At 41.0% G+C, this 14,593-nt stretch overlaps 1 protein-coding gene across 2 annotated transcripts in view; it reads right to left on the reverse strand.

Moving 5' to 3' along the window:
• Positions 1 to 247: 247 nt before the first annotated feature.
• prima1 (proline rich membrane anchor 1) overlaps positions 248 to 14,593 on the reverse strand; it is a 75,369-nt gene continuing 61,023 nt past the window's right edge. For both annotated transcript variants that reach the window (XM_045211193.1, XM_045211192.1), the window contains exon 4: positions 248 to 1,654. In XM_045211193.1, the coding sequence (XP_045067128.1) occupies positions 1,555 to 1,654 (100 nt within the window). In that variant the 3' untranslated portion in view covers positions 248 to 1,554. The remainder of the gene's footprint in view (positions 1,655 to 14,593) is intronic.

Genomic DNA, 14,593 nt, shown 5'->3' on the forward strand with positions numbered 1-14,593 from the left:
CCCAAAAGGAAGGCCGATTTAGAAAATAGAAGTTTCAGGGAAGAATGGACAGATAGATATGCATTAATCTTACCACATTTTTCCAATGCTAAACCAGTGTGTCTTGTTTGCTACTAAACTGTCGCTGTTTGCAAATAATTAAATCTAAGATTATTTATTTTGTTAGTCATTTTAGCAGACGCTCTTATCCAGAGCGACTTACAGGAGGAATTAGGGTTAAGTGCCTTGCTCAAGGGCACATCGACAGATTTTTCACCTAGTCGGCTCGGGGATTAGAACCAACAACCTTTCGGTTACTGGCACTATGCTCTTAACCACTAAGACTAAATCCTAGAGCCAAACTTTACAATAGAGACTTTGACAAAAGAGCAAAACAAGTACAGAATGCATTTTTGGAGTGCATTTTTGGGGGAAACATATATTTATAAATAAAACAAATAAAAAGTTAATTCTACCTTTTTTAAAGTTAGACTCAGCTATATTGTATCATCATACACAGCGGAGCAATAACAAACTAACAAACTTGAAAGACTGCCACTATTGGCTCTTCCCAATTACAGCTCCCTCTTGAGGCATGCCCACATTTATGTAAGCAGGAAGTCGCTCCACTGTGCATCATGATGTCATATTGCTAAGTCCACCTTTAATATAGCCCCTGTAGAAACTTTCTTTGAATCACTTATGTGTATTTCTATGGGCTGACCAAAATAAGAAATTGATTTGTAGTTCTCTCATTGATTAATATATCCTAAACTTACTGTGTACACGTACTTCAGAAATTGAAATGCAGATCTGCGTCGGAAAGCACTAAACAGAATCCATAACTGATCGGCATTGGATACTCTCACGTCCTATTTTCATAATAAGGAAACAACCCTTGGGAACATATCTCATATCCTTTCAAATTACATAGTCAGAGACCAAAAGCAATACACAGAACTCTTCATGATGACAGTTCTTCTTTTGTCATATTTTGGTGTACAGACCACTGCAATCTTTGTCCATCAACAAGATTTTGTGTTTCAAGGAGAATGTCAATTAACAAAAGGCTGATTTGTGCCTTAGTCATCAAAGAAACCTTCAGAGGCAGGAGAAGAAGGGGAAGGAGGGGAACAAGACAATGAAATGTGGGGTGTTGGGGGGAGTGCATAAAGAGAAAGACAGAAAACATTGCATTCAACAGAATGTGCATGCGATTTTTTATCCTCTGTATTTCACATTGCTTCTGTCCACATAGGGGTCTCCAAGGTGATGTATGGACTTACAGATTTGGCCAATGTGCTGGCAGCTGTTATCGTGTCTCTGCTAGACAGCGAGTCCCCACGAGACCAGCCATTCCGTTAAGGCTTCCAGTGCTAATCCCTCAAGCCCTATTTCGGCCAAGCTCTCTTTTATATGTTCCCAAAATGGCCTGAAGCATGATTTGCTGTTAGGTTGCAAGTTCATACTCTCCCTCCTACCAGCCCCCCTGCCTTCTCAAAGTCAAGGAGGGCTTCTTGTCATTTCTAGTGGTTTGGGGTTGTGGTTGCCGTGGTCCTTCTATCTGGGCACTTCCTACACCCCTGTGTTGTTGGTGTCCACCGTCTTCTTGCTGCGCAAGCTCATGGCGTACTCCCCTCGGCTTGTTCCATTCTCCTCCTTCCGAAGGGGTTTCCTATGACACAGGTGACAAAAATAATCAGATGTCAACATGTGAACAGTACTGCTCCTGTGACTACATCTGATGCATACAGTTGTTCTATGTCTTGAGGCTGTGTCCTTTAACTCCCTTGTTGGTTCATTTGAAATCAATTGGCTCTGAAGAGTAAATCCACATTTATGGTAGAGAAGACAAGCGTTGGCCAACGGGTCGCAAGACAAAAGTGAAATGTGCACGCACCCTCCACAAGCTTCAAAGCATTTATGCTTACTACACAAGTGGGGAGAAGATTATTTTGACCGCAGATGGATGCAATGAGGCCAGCAAGCTAGCTAGATAGATAGGTTCAAATTGTTTACAACTACTTATAGCTATTAGCTTACTATTATAGCAGCTACAATAGCTACCTAGCCTGCCAACTTGTTCGCTTGCCAGCAACACTCGTCTTACTAGACAAGGCTAGCTAGTTGGCTAGCCATGCACAGAATACTACATATAGCCTATCAAATACATTAGCATTCTAACAAATGCTAGCAATGAAAGTAGCCAAGCTGCATGGAAGTGAGCAAACCTCAGTCAACCAATCATACCATCCGACACTAGTCTGCAGAATCTGCAGTTTCAGAAATGAGGAGGTGTGTAACATCTTCCATTGCCCTCCACTGCAGTCAATACGCACATTAGTTTTGGTCGCTTTTGCGACACTTGTCTTTTCTACCTAAAAATCTGGCTTAAGCATAGGTCATTGATCTGAAGATCTTGAGATCAGTAGTTAATAGAATCCAAGCCATACCTACTATTATGTTGAAAAGCATTGTGATTAAAACAAAATGCACACAGGAGTTGGTACGAAAGCCATTAAATATTATGATTGTAGAGGAAGGCTTATCTAAACTATAAACATACTCTTGTGTAAGTTACTGGCTGTGCACAATGATTTAGTCAGAGTTTAAGACACATTAAACTCATCTAATAAAAATATATAATCTAAATGGAAAATGTGACAAGGACACTCCCCAGAGGTTTACTTCCCTGCGGATAGTTAAGACATAAATCCACACAACAGCTTTCATTTGTAAATATGAATAAAAAATGGCCACCAGCATTTGGGAGCATAGACCAGGAGAGCTTAGAGCTGGCCCTGGTATAATGCAGCCAGTGAGCAGTATATTGCAGTGGCTGATTCACAGCTGCGGAGGGTCATCAAAGTGAGTTATCCTGTTCTCCAAATGACTTTCTGCCGCCTTTAATGGCCCCGTGAGCGAACGCAGTGGCCTCCTTCCCTAACTCAACCGACCCATCCTGTCGCTCCCCTAATTAAGAGATCCAAGATATGTGACCCTTTCAGGAAAGGACCCAAATAACTCAATTATGGGTCCCTGCAGGGATGGCAAGACTGGGCTTGATCAACATGTCCAGGAGGTCCTGGGAGGGCTCTGTGATCGTTCTCCCCATAATGTCACTTTTAGATGATGAGGACCGTCGTACGGTGTCCATAACGGTAACAGACAAATAAGATGGACATAAAGATCTCTTTAAGATCTCTTGGCTTTTCCAACCAGCTGGATATGCTGTCTGCTTGTCAGGGAAAGACATTGAAAGTGGCTATATGCTCCTCATACGTAGCTGTAGTGTGAGCCAATCGCCTTTGCTGCCCCATACTTAATCAGCATATGGAGGGTGAGGTATCTCAACTTTGCCTGGTTAATATTCATGCTTTTAATTAAACTGAAAAAATACATATTCAGCATCTATTTTTCCCCAGTATTAAGCACCCCATTCCTTACTGCAAAACCTAAACAGCTCCAACTCAGCCAGTGCTAAACCACAACGGTTTTGGGATACATGGCCTCAGTCTGAAACCCTTAAAACAAACTAATGGGAAACTTTTCTCAGTTCTGAAGCCACTCAGCCCATAGACATTAATCCAGTCACTTTCTCCACTACTTATCATGGGTAGCACCTCTCTCAACGTTTCAGCAATGGTCGGGAATGCTTTTGGTCGTTTGTCGTGATACTGTAAAAACAATCTGGGTCCCTCAGGGATGGGTGGATGAGACACGTCCTGTAGCCAGGCCATCTGTCCTCCAAACATGATTTTGATTGAATATGGCCCATCCTCAAGGACTTGAGGATGTACACTCATGAGGGGCATAGAGCCATTTTCTGTTTATCATCAAACGTCACGTTCGAGTGATGCGCACGTATCCCGACATCAAAAAGCTCTGTAGCAGGATAGCTAACGCTGGGACCTTGACAAACTTAACAGTGAGTGAGTGATGGCCATGAAAACACGCAGGACTGATGGCTATAGCTATGTTCAACAAGTATATTATTCTTCTATTACTCTATTTGTGATATTTTACTTTGCCTCGCTGGCTTGCTAGGTAATCAATCCTCTGATGACATCTGTAATGTTGTAGACGATAAGCATTTGATTACATGTTTGTTAACTTGCACGAGTTGCATTTGAAATTGCATGTGATCGTATCCACTGCTAGGTAAACAAAGAGGTTTCTGAGTTGCGCGCGCAACTTTTCATGACACAGTCAGGAAATGGGTCTACACGATGAGCATCCTTTACGATGCAAGAAGAAACTATGAGGATTTTTTACGATGAGCTAACTGTATTGTTAAAATGCAGTAAGCTCAGTAAGCCATTTAAAAGGTCAAATCTTTTGTGAGGAGACAATCTTTGCAGACCTCAACAGCCTCCTACCCTTTCACACCCTTCTTCACACACCGATTTAAGGCATGGTACAGTACCAGAGACTGACGTTAACAGCAAATAAATTCACAGCACACGAATTGAGGGTCCCAGATGCTTTCAAACACTCTGCTGCTACAGGCTACCATGCCATACATACACCAGGGTCCATCAGAGAAGACAACATGGATCATTGCTGAATATGAGTCAGGGCACGGAACTCACAATCTTTCATTGTCAAGGCTAATGCTAATTCCTTCTGCCTACCATATAGCCTAACTAGCCCCATCACGTCTTCAGGGTTGGCCTGTCATTCAGTGGCAGAGAAGTCAGTGACACAACCACAGAATAAATATTCTCAAGTAGAAGCCATCGGTCTGTGATTCATATACTATAATCACACCCTCACTCCTGTCCCTCTGCTAGTAAGCCCTCAGTCTTTTTCAAGGAATCATCCTGAGCAAGTGAGCGACTGAGAACTATCAAGCCCCAAAATGGCTGCTGAGGGGGCCAAAAGCCACTTCTCTGTTGGTTGTCACCTTTTCAGCTACAAAGTAGTGAGTCAAATGTTGTAGGGCCTATATCATAAGTTGAAAGTCACTGTGCCTCTGTCAGAAGTAGACTAAACTGACTGATCTGTTTCAAAAGAAGCCATTTATGATCCAAGTTCCTTCTCAAGATGAGTAGGCTATAGGCAGCAGTAGAAGTGCTGTAGTTATTTTGATGTCTGTAGTAATTTTTGTTGTTTTGGCCACTGGTCAAGCCATACCCATTGTGACTGGCAGCTCTGTGGTGGCTCTCTGCTCGGGGCCTTGGGGCCTTACATAACAAGCCAGGAGGAGAGTCAAGAAATTAGCTTTCAGCAGAGTCGCTGTGTCACTCCTTTCGTTTGGGCTGACTCAGCTGGCAGACACGCACACACACGCACACACACACACACACACACACAGACACACACACACACACACACACACACACACACACACACACACACACACACACACAAACCTTCCTCTCCTGCTTTCCCTGACGGACAGCAAAACCTTGAGACTGAGGTTCTAGCAGCGACCTGACCCTTTCCCATAGTCCTTAAGAGGACTTGGCGACTGCCTGGGTTGACTGTGTGTGTGTGTGTGTGTGTGTGTGTGTGCGTGCGTGCGTGTGTGTGTGTGTGTGTGTGTGTGTGTGTGTGTGTGTGTGTGTGTGTGTGTGTGTGTGTGTGTGTTTGTGTGTGTCTTCACAGGGAAGTGGTAAGGCAAACATGTCTTCCAGTCACAGCACTGACTTCAATCACCATTACCAGCTAATGGAGATCAAGTAAACATTTACAAGTACAGCACTTCTTATCTCTATGTAAACAATGATACACTATGCAGAAAATACTACTATGACCCAAAACAGAGACTAATGTTTCCTGGCGCTCGATTGTATAAACATTTCTAGCAATTAAACAGATGGAACTTCGAGCGTTATTAAAAAAAAATTTTTAGAGCAGCATAAAAAGGAAAATAAGCATAAATTAAATAAATCTGACTGCATGACACATTCTTCACAAGGATAATAATAGGTTGAAATGTAATCTTGGTTAACCCAGAACTAAAGTCTTGCGTAATTGGTCAGATGCTCAATTAAGTTCTGGGTCCATATGTGTTAAGAGAAGAGATCGGAACCGTAACGAAGAGCATCACCCTCTCTTTTTGCGAGTCACGGGCAAGTCTATGGGCCAAATGTCCCCTCCCCTTCTGAAATTCAAAAGATGCTAACACCCGTGAAATCGTGATTTGTCCAATGCACCGGAACTAATTCTGCTTGTTTTCACACACATCCCGTTGTATCATGACAGATCTACGGTACCATTTATGTTTATGTAGTATGTCCAACAGAGATAAGTTGAAATTCAAATTGGGATATTGATATTGGTTGAACAAAGGTGAACTGCAAGACACCTCTCAAAGTGAGAGTTCTGCTAAGTTCCAGAACTTCCAGATCAACTTTTATGACATGGGTTTCCACATTTGAATACGTTTGAGCAGACAAATCTGTGAAAACCATGTTCGTCCAAATTTTGCACAAACTGTTTAAGATGGTTTTCTTGTTGAGAAGACATAATATAACCATATTACAACTAACTTTACCAACCAACCAGGGAAAGACATCATATTCTGGTTGTCTATTTTGATCAACCAAAAAATACATCATTAAGACGTGTCAGATTTGCCTTTTGGGCTAGATCCCTTCCCTGTCTTGACCTGGGCTTGAACCAGGTGACTCGACACAACAACACTTCATACTCAAGGAGTACAGTCCTACCACTGACCTAGAAAAGCCAGTGAACGTCTAGGTCACAGGGCGGGTGACGTCGTCACCACACAATGTCTGCTACTAACGCACACACCGCTAACTACAGGTAACTGCCAAAATAAAGGAAACACTTGAGTGAATGAGGGATAAAAAGTATATATTGTAGAAAGCAGGTGCTTCCACACAGGTGTGGTTCCTGAGTTAAGTAAGCAATTAACATCCCATCATGCTTAGGGTCATGTACTGTATAAAAATGCCCAGTTGCCCAATAGAGATCTAGACACTTGTAGAATCTATGCAAAGGCGCATTGAAGCTGTTCTGGCAGCTTGTGGTGGCCCAACGCCCTATTAAGACACTTTATGTGGGTGTTTCCTTTATTTTGGCAGCTACCTTTAGCTAGCAACTATAGCCGCAATGAGTTTGTGAGTTTTTATTTAAGTTTATTCCTGCCCTTTTAGTCTGTAATTTACTGTGTGGCTGTACACTCACATTTCACATTACCTACAGAGTATCCATGGACAAGGAACACCTAACCAATAAGGCCACTCTAGTATTTATATTTCTATGTCCCCCATCCTAGCCTGGCCCAGTTTGGAATGTGCTGTGCTAACTCTCCCCCTTCTATTTATAAATGCCTTCGCTAGCACCTGCAATCCCCATCCATTCACATAAGACTTGGAGTGTGTGTGCGTGCGTGTGTGTGTTGGATGGTAGAGCGTTCTGCGTGCAGGACGGCACCATGGGGATGTTTCATTGCGGAGCCGGGTTAGGGGCCTAAAATAACCCAGCTGGCCCCCCTCATAGGGCTGCACACAGACGGGCCCTCAATGGGCCCTTGGCTCTGGCCCCTCAATAATAGATAGTGTGTAGTACACACATGACAGGTGGCTCATAACACATTGAAGGTGGACATAAATATTTCAAGGCCAGGCTCTTTTATGCAGGCCTCTCACTTTGTAGAAACCGAATGGACTGTGTTTGTGAGATTGTGTTTTTGCACATTTTTTTTTTTACATTTGCTAAAGTACTGTCTTTGGCGGTTACTCCGGTAACAAGCAAGCCCACAAAAAAATGTACTACAGTTGACTATAGAATACTATAGTACTTACTATATAATTATATAGTATTCTGTAGTAAACTGTAGTATACTGTATAATACTATACTCCTGACTGTAGTATCCCTCAATCGTGTAGTGCTTACTATATAATTTTGTAGTATACTGTAGAATACTGTACTCACAATGTAGTATCCCTCGATCGTGAAGTGCTTACTATAGAATTTTGTAGTATACTGTAGAATACACTACACTGTAGTACCTTTCAGTCATTACTGTTTTTCTCAATCGCGTACAAGCAATCTTTGGATCTGTGTTAAAATGTATCTATAGCAGAACAGCACTGTTCAAATACATTTACAGAACTTCTGATAGTCTTACCTTAGTACCTGACTTGCATATCTTAGACCAACATTTGCAAAACTTTAAATACAAATCTCATCAGTGAGTACAAAATTCACTGTTAAGTGTTCTGTTCACAGAATATAACACATTGTTTTCATCAAAAGAGAAATATGTGCAATTGTGATCAATGTTTCAGAAAATCTGTAAAATATTACTGCACAAAATTCTAAATCATTCCATCAGTGTCATACCATGTACAGTGGCTTGCGAAAGTATTCACCCCCCTTGGCATTTTTCCTATTTTGTTGCCTTACAACCTGGAATTAAAATGGATTTTTTGGGGGGTTGTATCATTTTGATTTACACAACATCCCTACCACTTTGAAGATGCAAAATATTTTTTATTGTGAAACAAACAAGAAATAAGACAAAAAAACTGAAAACTTGAGCGTGCATAACTATTCACCTCCCCAAACTCAATACTTTGTAGAGCTTCCTTTTGCAGCAATTACAGCTGCAAGTCTCTTCGGGTATGTCTCTATAAGCTTGGCACATCTAGCCACTGGGATTTTTGCCCATTCTTCAAGGGAAAACTGCTCCAGCTCCTTCAAGTTGGATGGGTTCCACTGGTGTACAGCAATCTTTAAGTCATACCACAGATTCTCAATTGGATTGAGGTCTGGGCTTTGACTAGGCCATTCCAAGACATTTAAATGTTTCCCATTAAACCACTCGAGTGTTGCTTTAGCAGTATGCTTAGGGTCATTGTCCTGCTGGAAGATGAACCTCCGTCCCAGTCTCAAATCTCTGGAAGACTGAAACAGGTTTCCCTCAAGAATTTCCCTGTATATTTAGCGCCATCCATCATTCCTTCAATTCTGACCAGTTTCCCAGTCCCTGCCGATGAAAAACATCCCCACAGCATGATGCTGCCACCACCATGTTTCGGTGTTCTCGGGGTGATGAGAGGTGTTGGGTTTGCGCCAGACATAGTGTTTTACTTGATGGCCAAAAAGCTCAATTTTAGTCTCATCTGACCAGAGTACCTTCTTCCATATGTTTGGGGAGTCTCCCACATGCCTTTTGGCGAACACCAAACGTGTTTGGTAATTTTTTTCTTTAAGCAATGGCTTTTTTCTGGCCATTCTTCCGTAAAGCCCAGCTCTGTGGAGTGTACAGCTTAAAGTGGTCCTATGGAGAGATACTCCAATCTCCGCTGTGGAACTTTGCAGCTCCTTCAAGGTTATCTTTGGTGTCTTTGTTGCCTCTCTGATTAATGCCCTCCTTGCCTGGTCCGTGAGTTTTGGTGGGCGGCCCTCTCTTGGCAGGTTTGTTGTGGTGACATATTCTTTCAATTTTTTAATAATGGATTTAATGGTGCTCCGTGGGATGTTCAAAGTTTCTGATATTTTTTTATAACCCAACCCTGATCTGTACTTCTCCACAACTTTGTCCCTGACCTGTTTGGAGAGCTCCTTGGTCTTCATGGTTCCGCTTGCTTGGTGGTGCCCTTTGCTTAGTGCTGTTGCAGACTCTGGGGCCTTTCAGAACAGGTGTATATACAGTTGAAGTCGGAAGTTTACATACACTTAGTTTGGAGTCATTAAAACTAGTTTTTCAACCACTCCACAAATTTATTGTAAACAAACTATAGTTTTGGCAAGTCGGTTAGGACATCTACTTTGTGCATGACACAAGTCATTTTTCCAACAATTGTTTACAGACAGATTATTTCACTTATGATTCACTGCATCACAATTCCAGTGGGTCAGAAGTTTACATACACTAAGTTGACTGTGCCTTTAAACAGCTTGGAAAATTCCAGAAAATGATGTCATGGCATTAGAAGCTTCTGATAGGCTAATTGACATCATTTGAGTCAATTGGAGGTGTACCTGTGGATGTATTTCAAAGCCTACCTTCAATCTCAGTGCCTCTTTGCTTGACATCATTGGAAAACCAAAATAAATCAGCCAAGACCTCAGAAAAGAATAAAATATTGTAGACCTCCACAAGTCTGGATCATCCTTGGGAGCAATTTCCAAACGCATGAAGGTACCACATTCATCTGTTCAAACAATAGTACGCAAGTATATACACCATGGGACCACGCAGCCGTCATACCACTCAGGAAGGAGACGCGTTCTGTCTCCTAGAGATGAACGTACTTTGGTGCGAAAAGTGCAAATCAGTTCCAGAACAACAGCAAAGGACCTTGTGAAGATGCTGGAGGAAACAGGTACAAAAGTATCTATATCCACAGTAAAACGAGTCCTATATCGACCTAACCTGAAAGGCCGCTCATTAAGGAGAAGCCACTGCTCAAAAACCGCCATAAAAAAGCCAGACGGTTTCCAACTGCACATGGGGACAAAGAGCGTACTTTTGGGAGAAATGTCCTCTGGTCTGATTAAACAAAAATAGAACTGTTTGGCCAAAATGACCATCATTATGTTTGGAGGAAAAAGGGGGTAGCTTGCAAGCCGAAGAACACCATCCCAACCGTGAAGCACGGTGGTGGCAGCATCATGCTGTGGGGGTGCTTTGCTGCAGGAGGGACTGGTACACTTCACAAAATAGATGGCATCATGAGGAAGGAAAATTATGTGGATATATTGAAGCAACATCTCAAGACATCAGTCAGGAAGTTAAAGCTTGGTCGCAAATGGGTCTTACAAATGGACAATGACCCCAAGCATACTTCCAAAGTTGTGGCAAAATGGCTTAAGGACAACAAAGTCAAGGTATTGGAGTGGCCATCACAAGCCCTGACCTTAATCCTATAGAAAATCTGTGGGCAGAACTGAAAAAGTGTGTGCGATTAAGGAGGCCTACAAACCTGACTCAGTTACACCATCTCTGTCAGGAGGAATGGGCCAAAATTCACCCAACTTATTGTGGGAAGCTTGTGGAAGGCTACCCGAAACGTTTGACCCAAGTTAAACAATTTAAAGGCAATGCTACCAAATACTAATTGAGTGTATGTAAACTTCTGACCCACTGGGAATGTGATGAAAGAAATAAAAGCTGAAATAAATCATTCTCTCTACTATTATTCTGACATTTCACATTCTTAAAATAAAGTAATTTACTAGGATTAAATGTCAGGAATTGTGAAAATTTAAATGTTTTTGGCTAAGGTGTATGTAAACTTCCGACTTCAACTGTATACTGAGATCATGTAACACTTAGATTGCACACAGGTGGACTTTATTTAACTAATTATGCGACTTCTGAAGGTAATTGGTTGCACCAGATCTTATTTAGGGGCTTCATAGCAAAGGGGGTTGAATACATATGCACGCACCAGTTTTCTGTTATTTATTTTTTAGAATTTTTTGAAACAAGATATTTTTGGGACTATTTTGTGTATGTCCATTACATGAAATACAAATACAATTCCATTTAAATTACAGGTTGTAATGCAACAAAATAGGAAAAAACACCAAGGGGGATGAATACTTTTGCAAGGCACTGTACAATATATGGAAAGAGCTAGGCAATGGTGACTGTCATTTTTTACAATATTGCGTAAATGCTGAGATGCAGAGAATACAGTTGTTTTCTTCTAAGTAACTTTGGGTTCATCATCTTCAACATAATCTTTACCATTGTGGATACTGTTTCTGTACACCAATGGAAAGTCTACAATACAATGAGCAAACCTGACCTTGTATTGAATACATGGAATATGATTGTGATGATACCAATGAATGAATCCTGCAGACAATGTGCTTTTAATTTTTGTTTTTTTCAGGAACAATATTTGATTTGATGTGTATGAAATTGTTTGTTTCAATATGCATAAAAGGAGAGTAATTGCCCATAATTCTGCCCCTTTTGATAGTTATTCTTCCAATTATGATCATCATGATTTAGTGACTGTAACTGCTTGGACTCAAGAGATAAGTATGGTTGCATTAATCTTTTCACAGGCAGTCGTGTTCTTTTGATAAATCTATTTGCAGGTTTGACGGTATAATATAGTTTTGATGAATGTATTTATGTTTTGAGAAGGCAAAAACATTTTGAAAATGAATTTACTGTTTTGCAAAAGGCCACAAAGTTCTGTGTCTTGTGAACTCTGTTTTGAAAATTGACAACATTGTTCCAAAAACAATGCTTGTACCCGATTGAGAAAAACTGTAATTAAAAACTTACTATAGAATTCTGTACTACATTGCAATAGACTGTCCTATAATACATTATACCATAGGGTACTATAGCACATACTTTAGTTTACCATAGTATACTGTGGTGTGTACTAAGGTAGGTCTACAAATAAATGTACAGGCGGATCTGAAATTATTGACACCCTTGATAAAGATGAGCAATAATGACTGTATAAAATAAATAATTCAATACTGAGCTACAGTGGGGAAAAAAAGTATTTAGTCAGCCACCAATTGTGCAAGTTCTCCCACTTAAAAAGATGAGAGAGGCCTGTAATTTTCATCATAGGTACACGTCAACTATGACAGACAAATTGAGAAAAGAAAATCCAAAAAATCACATTGTAGGATTTTTAATGAATTTATTTGCAAATTATGGTGGAAAATAAGTATTTGGTCACCTACAAACAAGCAAGATTTCTGGCTCTCACAGACCTGTAACTTCTTCTTTAAGAGGCTCATCTGTCCTCCACTCGTTACCTGTATTAATGGCACCTGTTTGAACTTGTTATCAGTATAAAAGACACATGTCCACAACCTCAAACAGTCACACTCCAAACTCCACTATGGCCAAGACCAAAGAGCTGTCAAAGGACACCAGAAACAAAATTGTAGACCTGCACCAGGCTGGGAAGACTGAATCTGCAATAGGTAAGCAGCTTGGTTTTAAGAAATCAACTGTGGGAGCAATTATTAGGAAATGGAAGACATACAAGACCACTGATAATCTCCCTCGATCTGGGGCTCCACGCAACATCTTACCCCGTGGGGTCAAAATGATCACAAGAACGGTGAGCAAAAATCCCAGAACCACACGTGGGGACCTAGTGAATGACCTACAGAGAGCTGGGACCAAAGTAACAAAGCCTACCATCAGTAACACACTACGCCGCCAGGGACTCAAATCCTGCAGTGCCAGACGTGTCCCCCTGCTTAAGCCAGTACATGTCCAGGCCCGTCTGAAGTTTGCTAGAGTGCATTTGGATGATCCAGAAGAGGATTGGGAGAATGTCATATGGTCAGATGAAACCAAAATAGAACTTTTTGGTCAAAACTCAAAGAATGCTGAGTTGCATCCAAAGAACACCATACCTACTGTGAAGCATGGGGGTGGAAACATCATGCTTTGGGGCTGTTTTTCTGCAAAGGGACCAGGACGACTGATCCATGTAAAGGAAAGAATGAATGGGGCCATGTATCGTGAGATTTTGAGTGAAAACCTCCTTCCATCAGCAAGGGCATTGAAGATGAAAGGTGGCTGGGTCTTTCAGCATGACAATGATCCCAAACACACCGCCCGGGCAACGAAGGAGTGGCTTCGTAAGAAGCATTTCAAGGTCCTGGAGTGGCTCAGCCAGTCTCCAGATCTCAACCCCATAGAAAATCTTTGGAGGGAGTTGAAAGTCCGTGTTGCCCAGCGACAGCCCCAAAACATCACTGCTCTAGAGGAGATCTGCATGGAGGAATGGGCCAAAAACCAGCAACAGTGTGTGAAAACCTTGTGAAGACTTACAGAAAACGTTTGACCTGTGTCATTGCCAACAAAGGGTATATAACAAAGTATTGAGAAACTTTTGTTATTGACCAAATACTTATTTTCCACCATCATCTGCAAATAAATTCATTAAAAATTCCTACAATGTGATTTTCTGGATTTTTTTTCTAATTTTGTCTGTCATAGTTGACGTGTACCTATGATGAAAATTACAGGCCTCTCTCATCTTTTTAAGTGGGAGAACTTGCACAATTGGTGGCTGACTAAATACTTTTTTTCCCCACTGTATATTGTATGCTTTTGGAAATCCTGAATAAATCGTGAATAATGATGAATGAGAAAGTTAGAGGGACAAAGATCATACCCCCAAGACATACTAACCTCCCTTGTTATTGGCAATGGTGAGAGGTTAGTATGTCTTGGGGGTATGATCTTTGTCCCTCTGTAACTTTCTCACTCATCATTATTCACGATTTATTCAGGATTATCCGTAATCATGGTTACATCCACATTAATGTAGAAGTGTTTAGAAACATATTCTATTCTTATTTACAATAAAAGTGACTCCAAAATGATTTTTTTTACCCCTACCTTTTTGAGAGAAAAAATATAACTTGTTAAACAAAATCTCTTTATCTGAGCAGTTGTATTAGTACACTCTTAGAAAAAAGGATTCCAAAAGGGGTCTGCGGCTGTCCCCATAGGAGAACCCTTTTAGGTTCCAGGTAGAACCCTTTTTAGTTCCAGGTATAACTATTTTGGGTTCCATGTAGAACCTTCTGTGGGTTCTAGATAGCACCTTTTTTTCGAAGTGTGTATAAAATAATACAATATCCCCAAAAAATTTGAGCATAAAATATAGCTCAGTATTTGAATTA

Source organism: Coregonus clupeaformis, chromosome 36 (assembly GCF_020615455.1).
Source record: "Coregonus clupeaformis isolate EN_2021a chromosome 36, ASM2061545v1, whole genome shotgun sequence".
Taxonomy (NCBI): domain Eukaryota; kingdom Metazoa; phylum Chordata; class Actinopteri; order Salmoniformes; family Salmonidae; genus Coregonus; species Coregonus clupeaformis.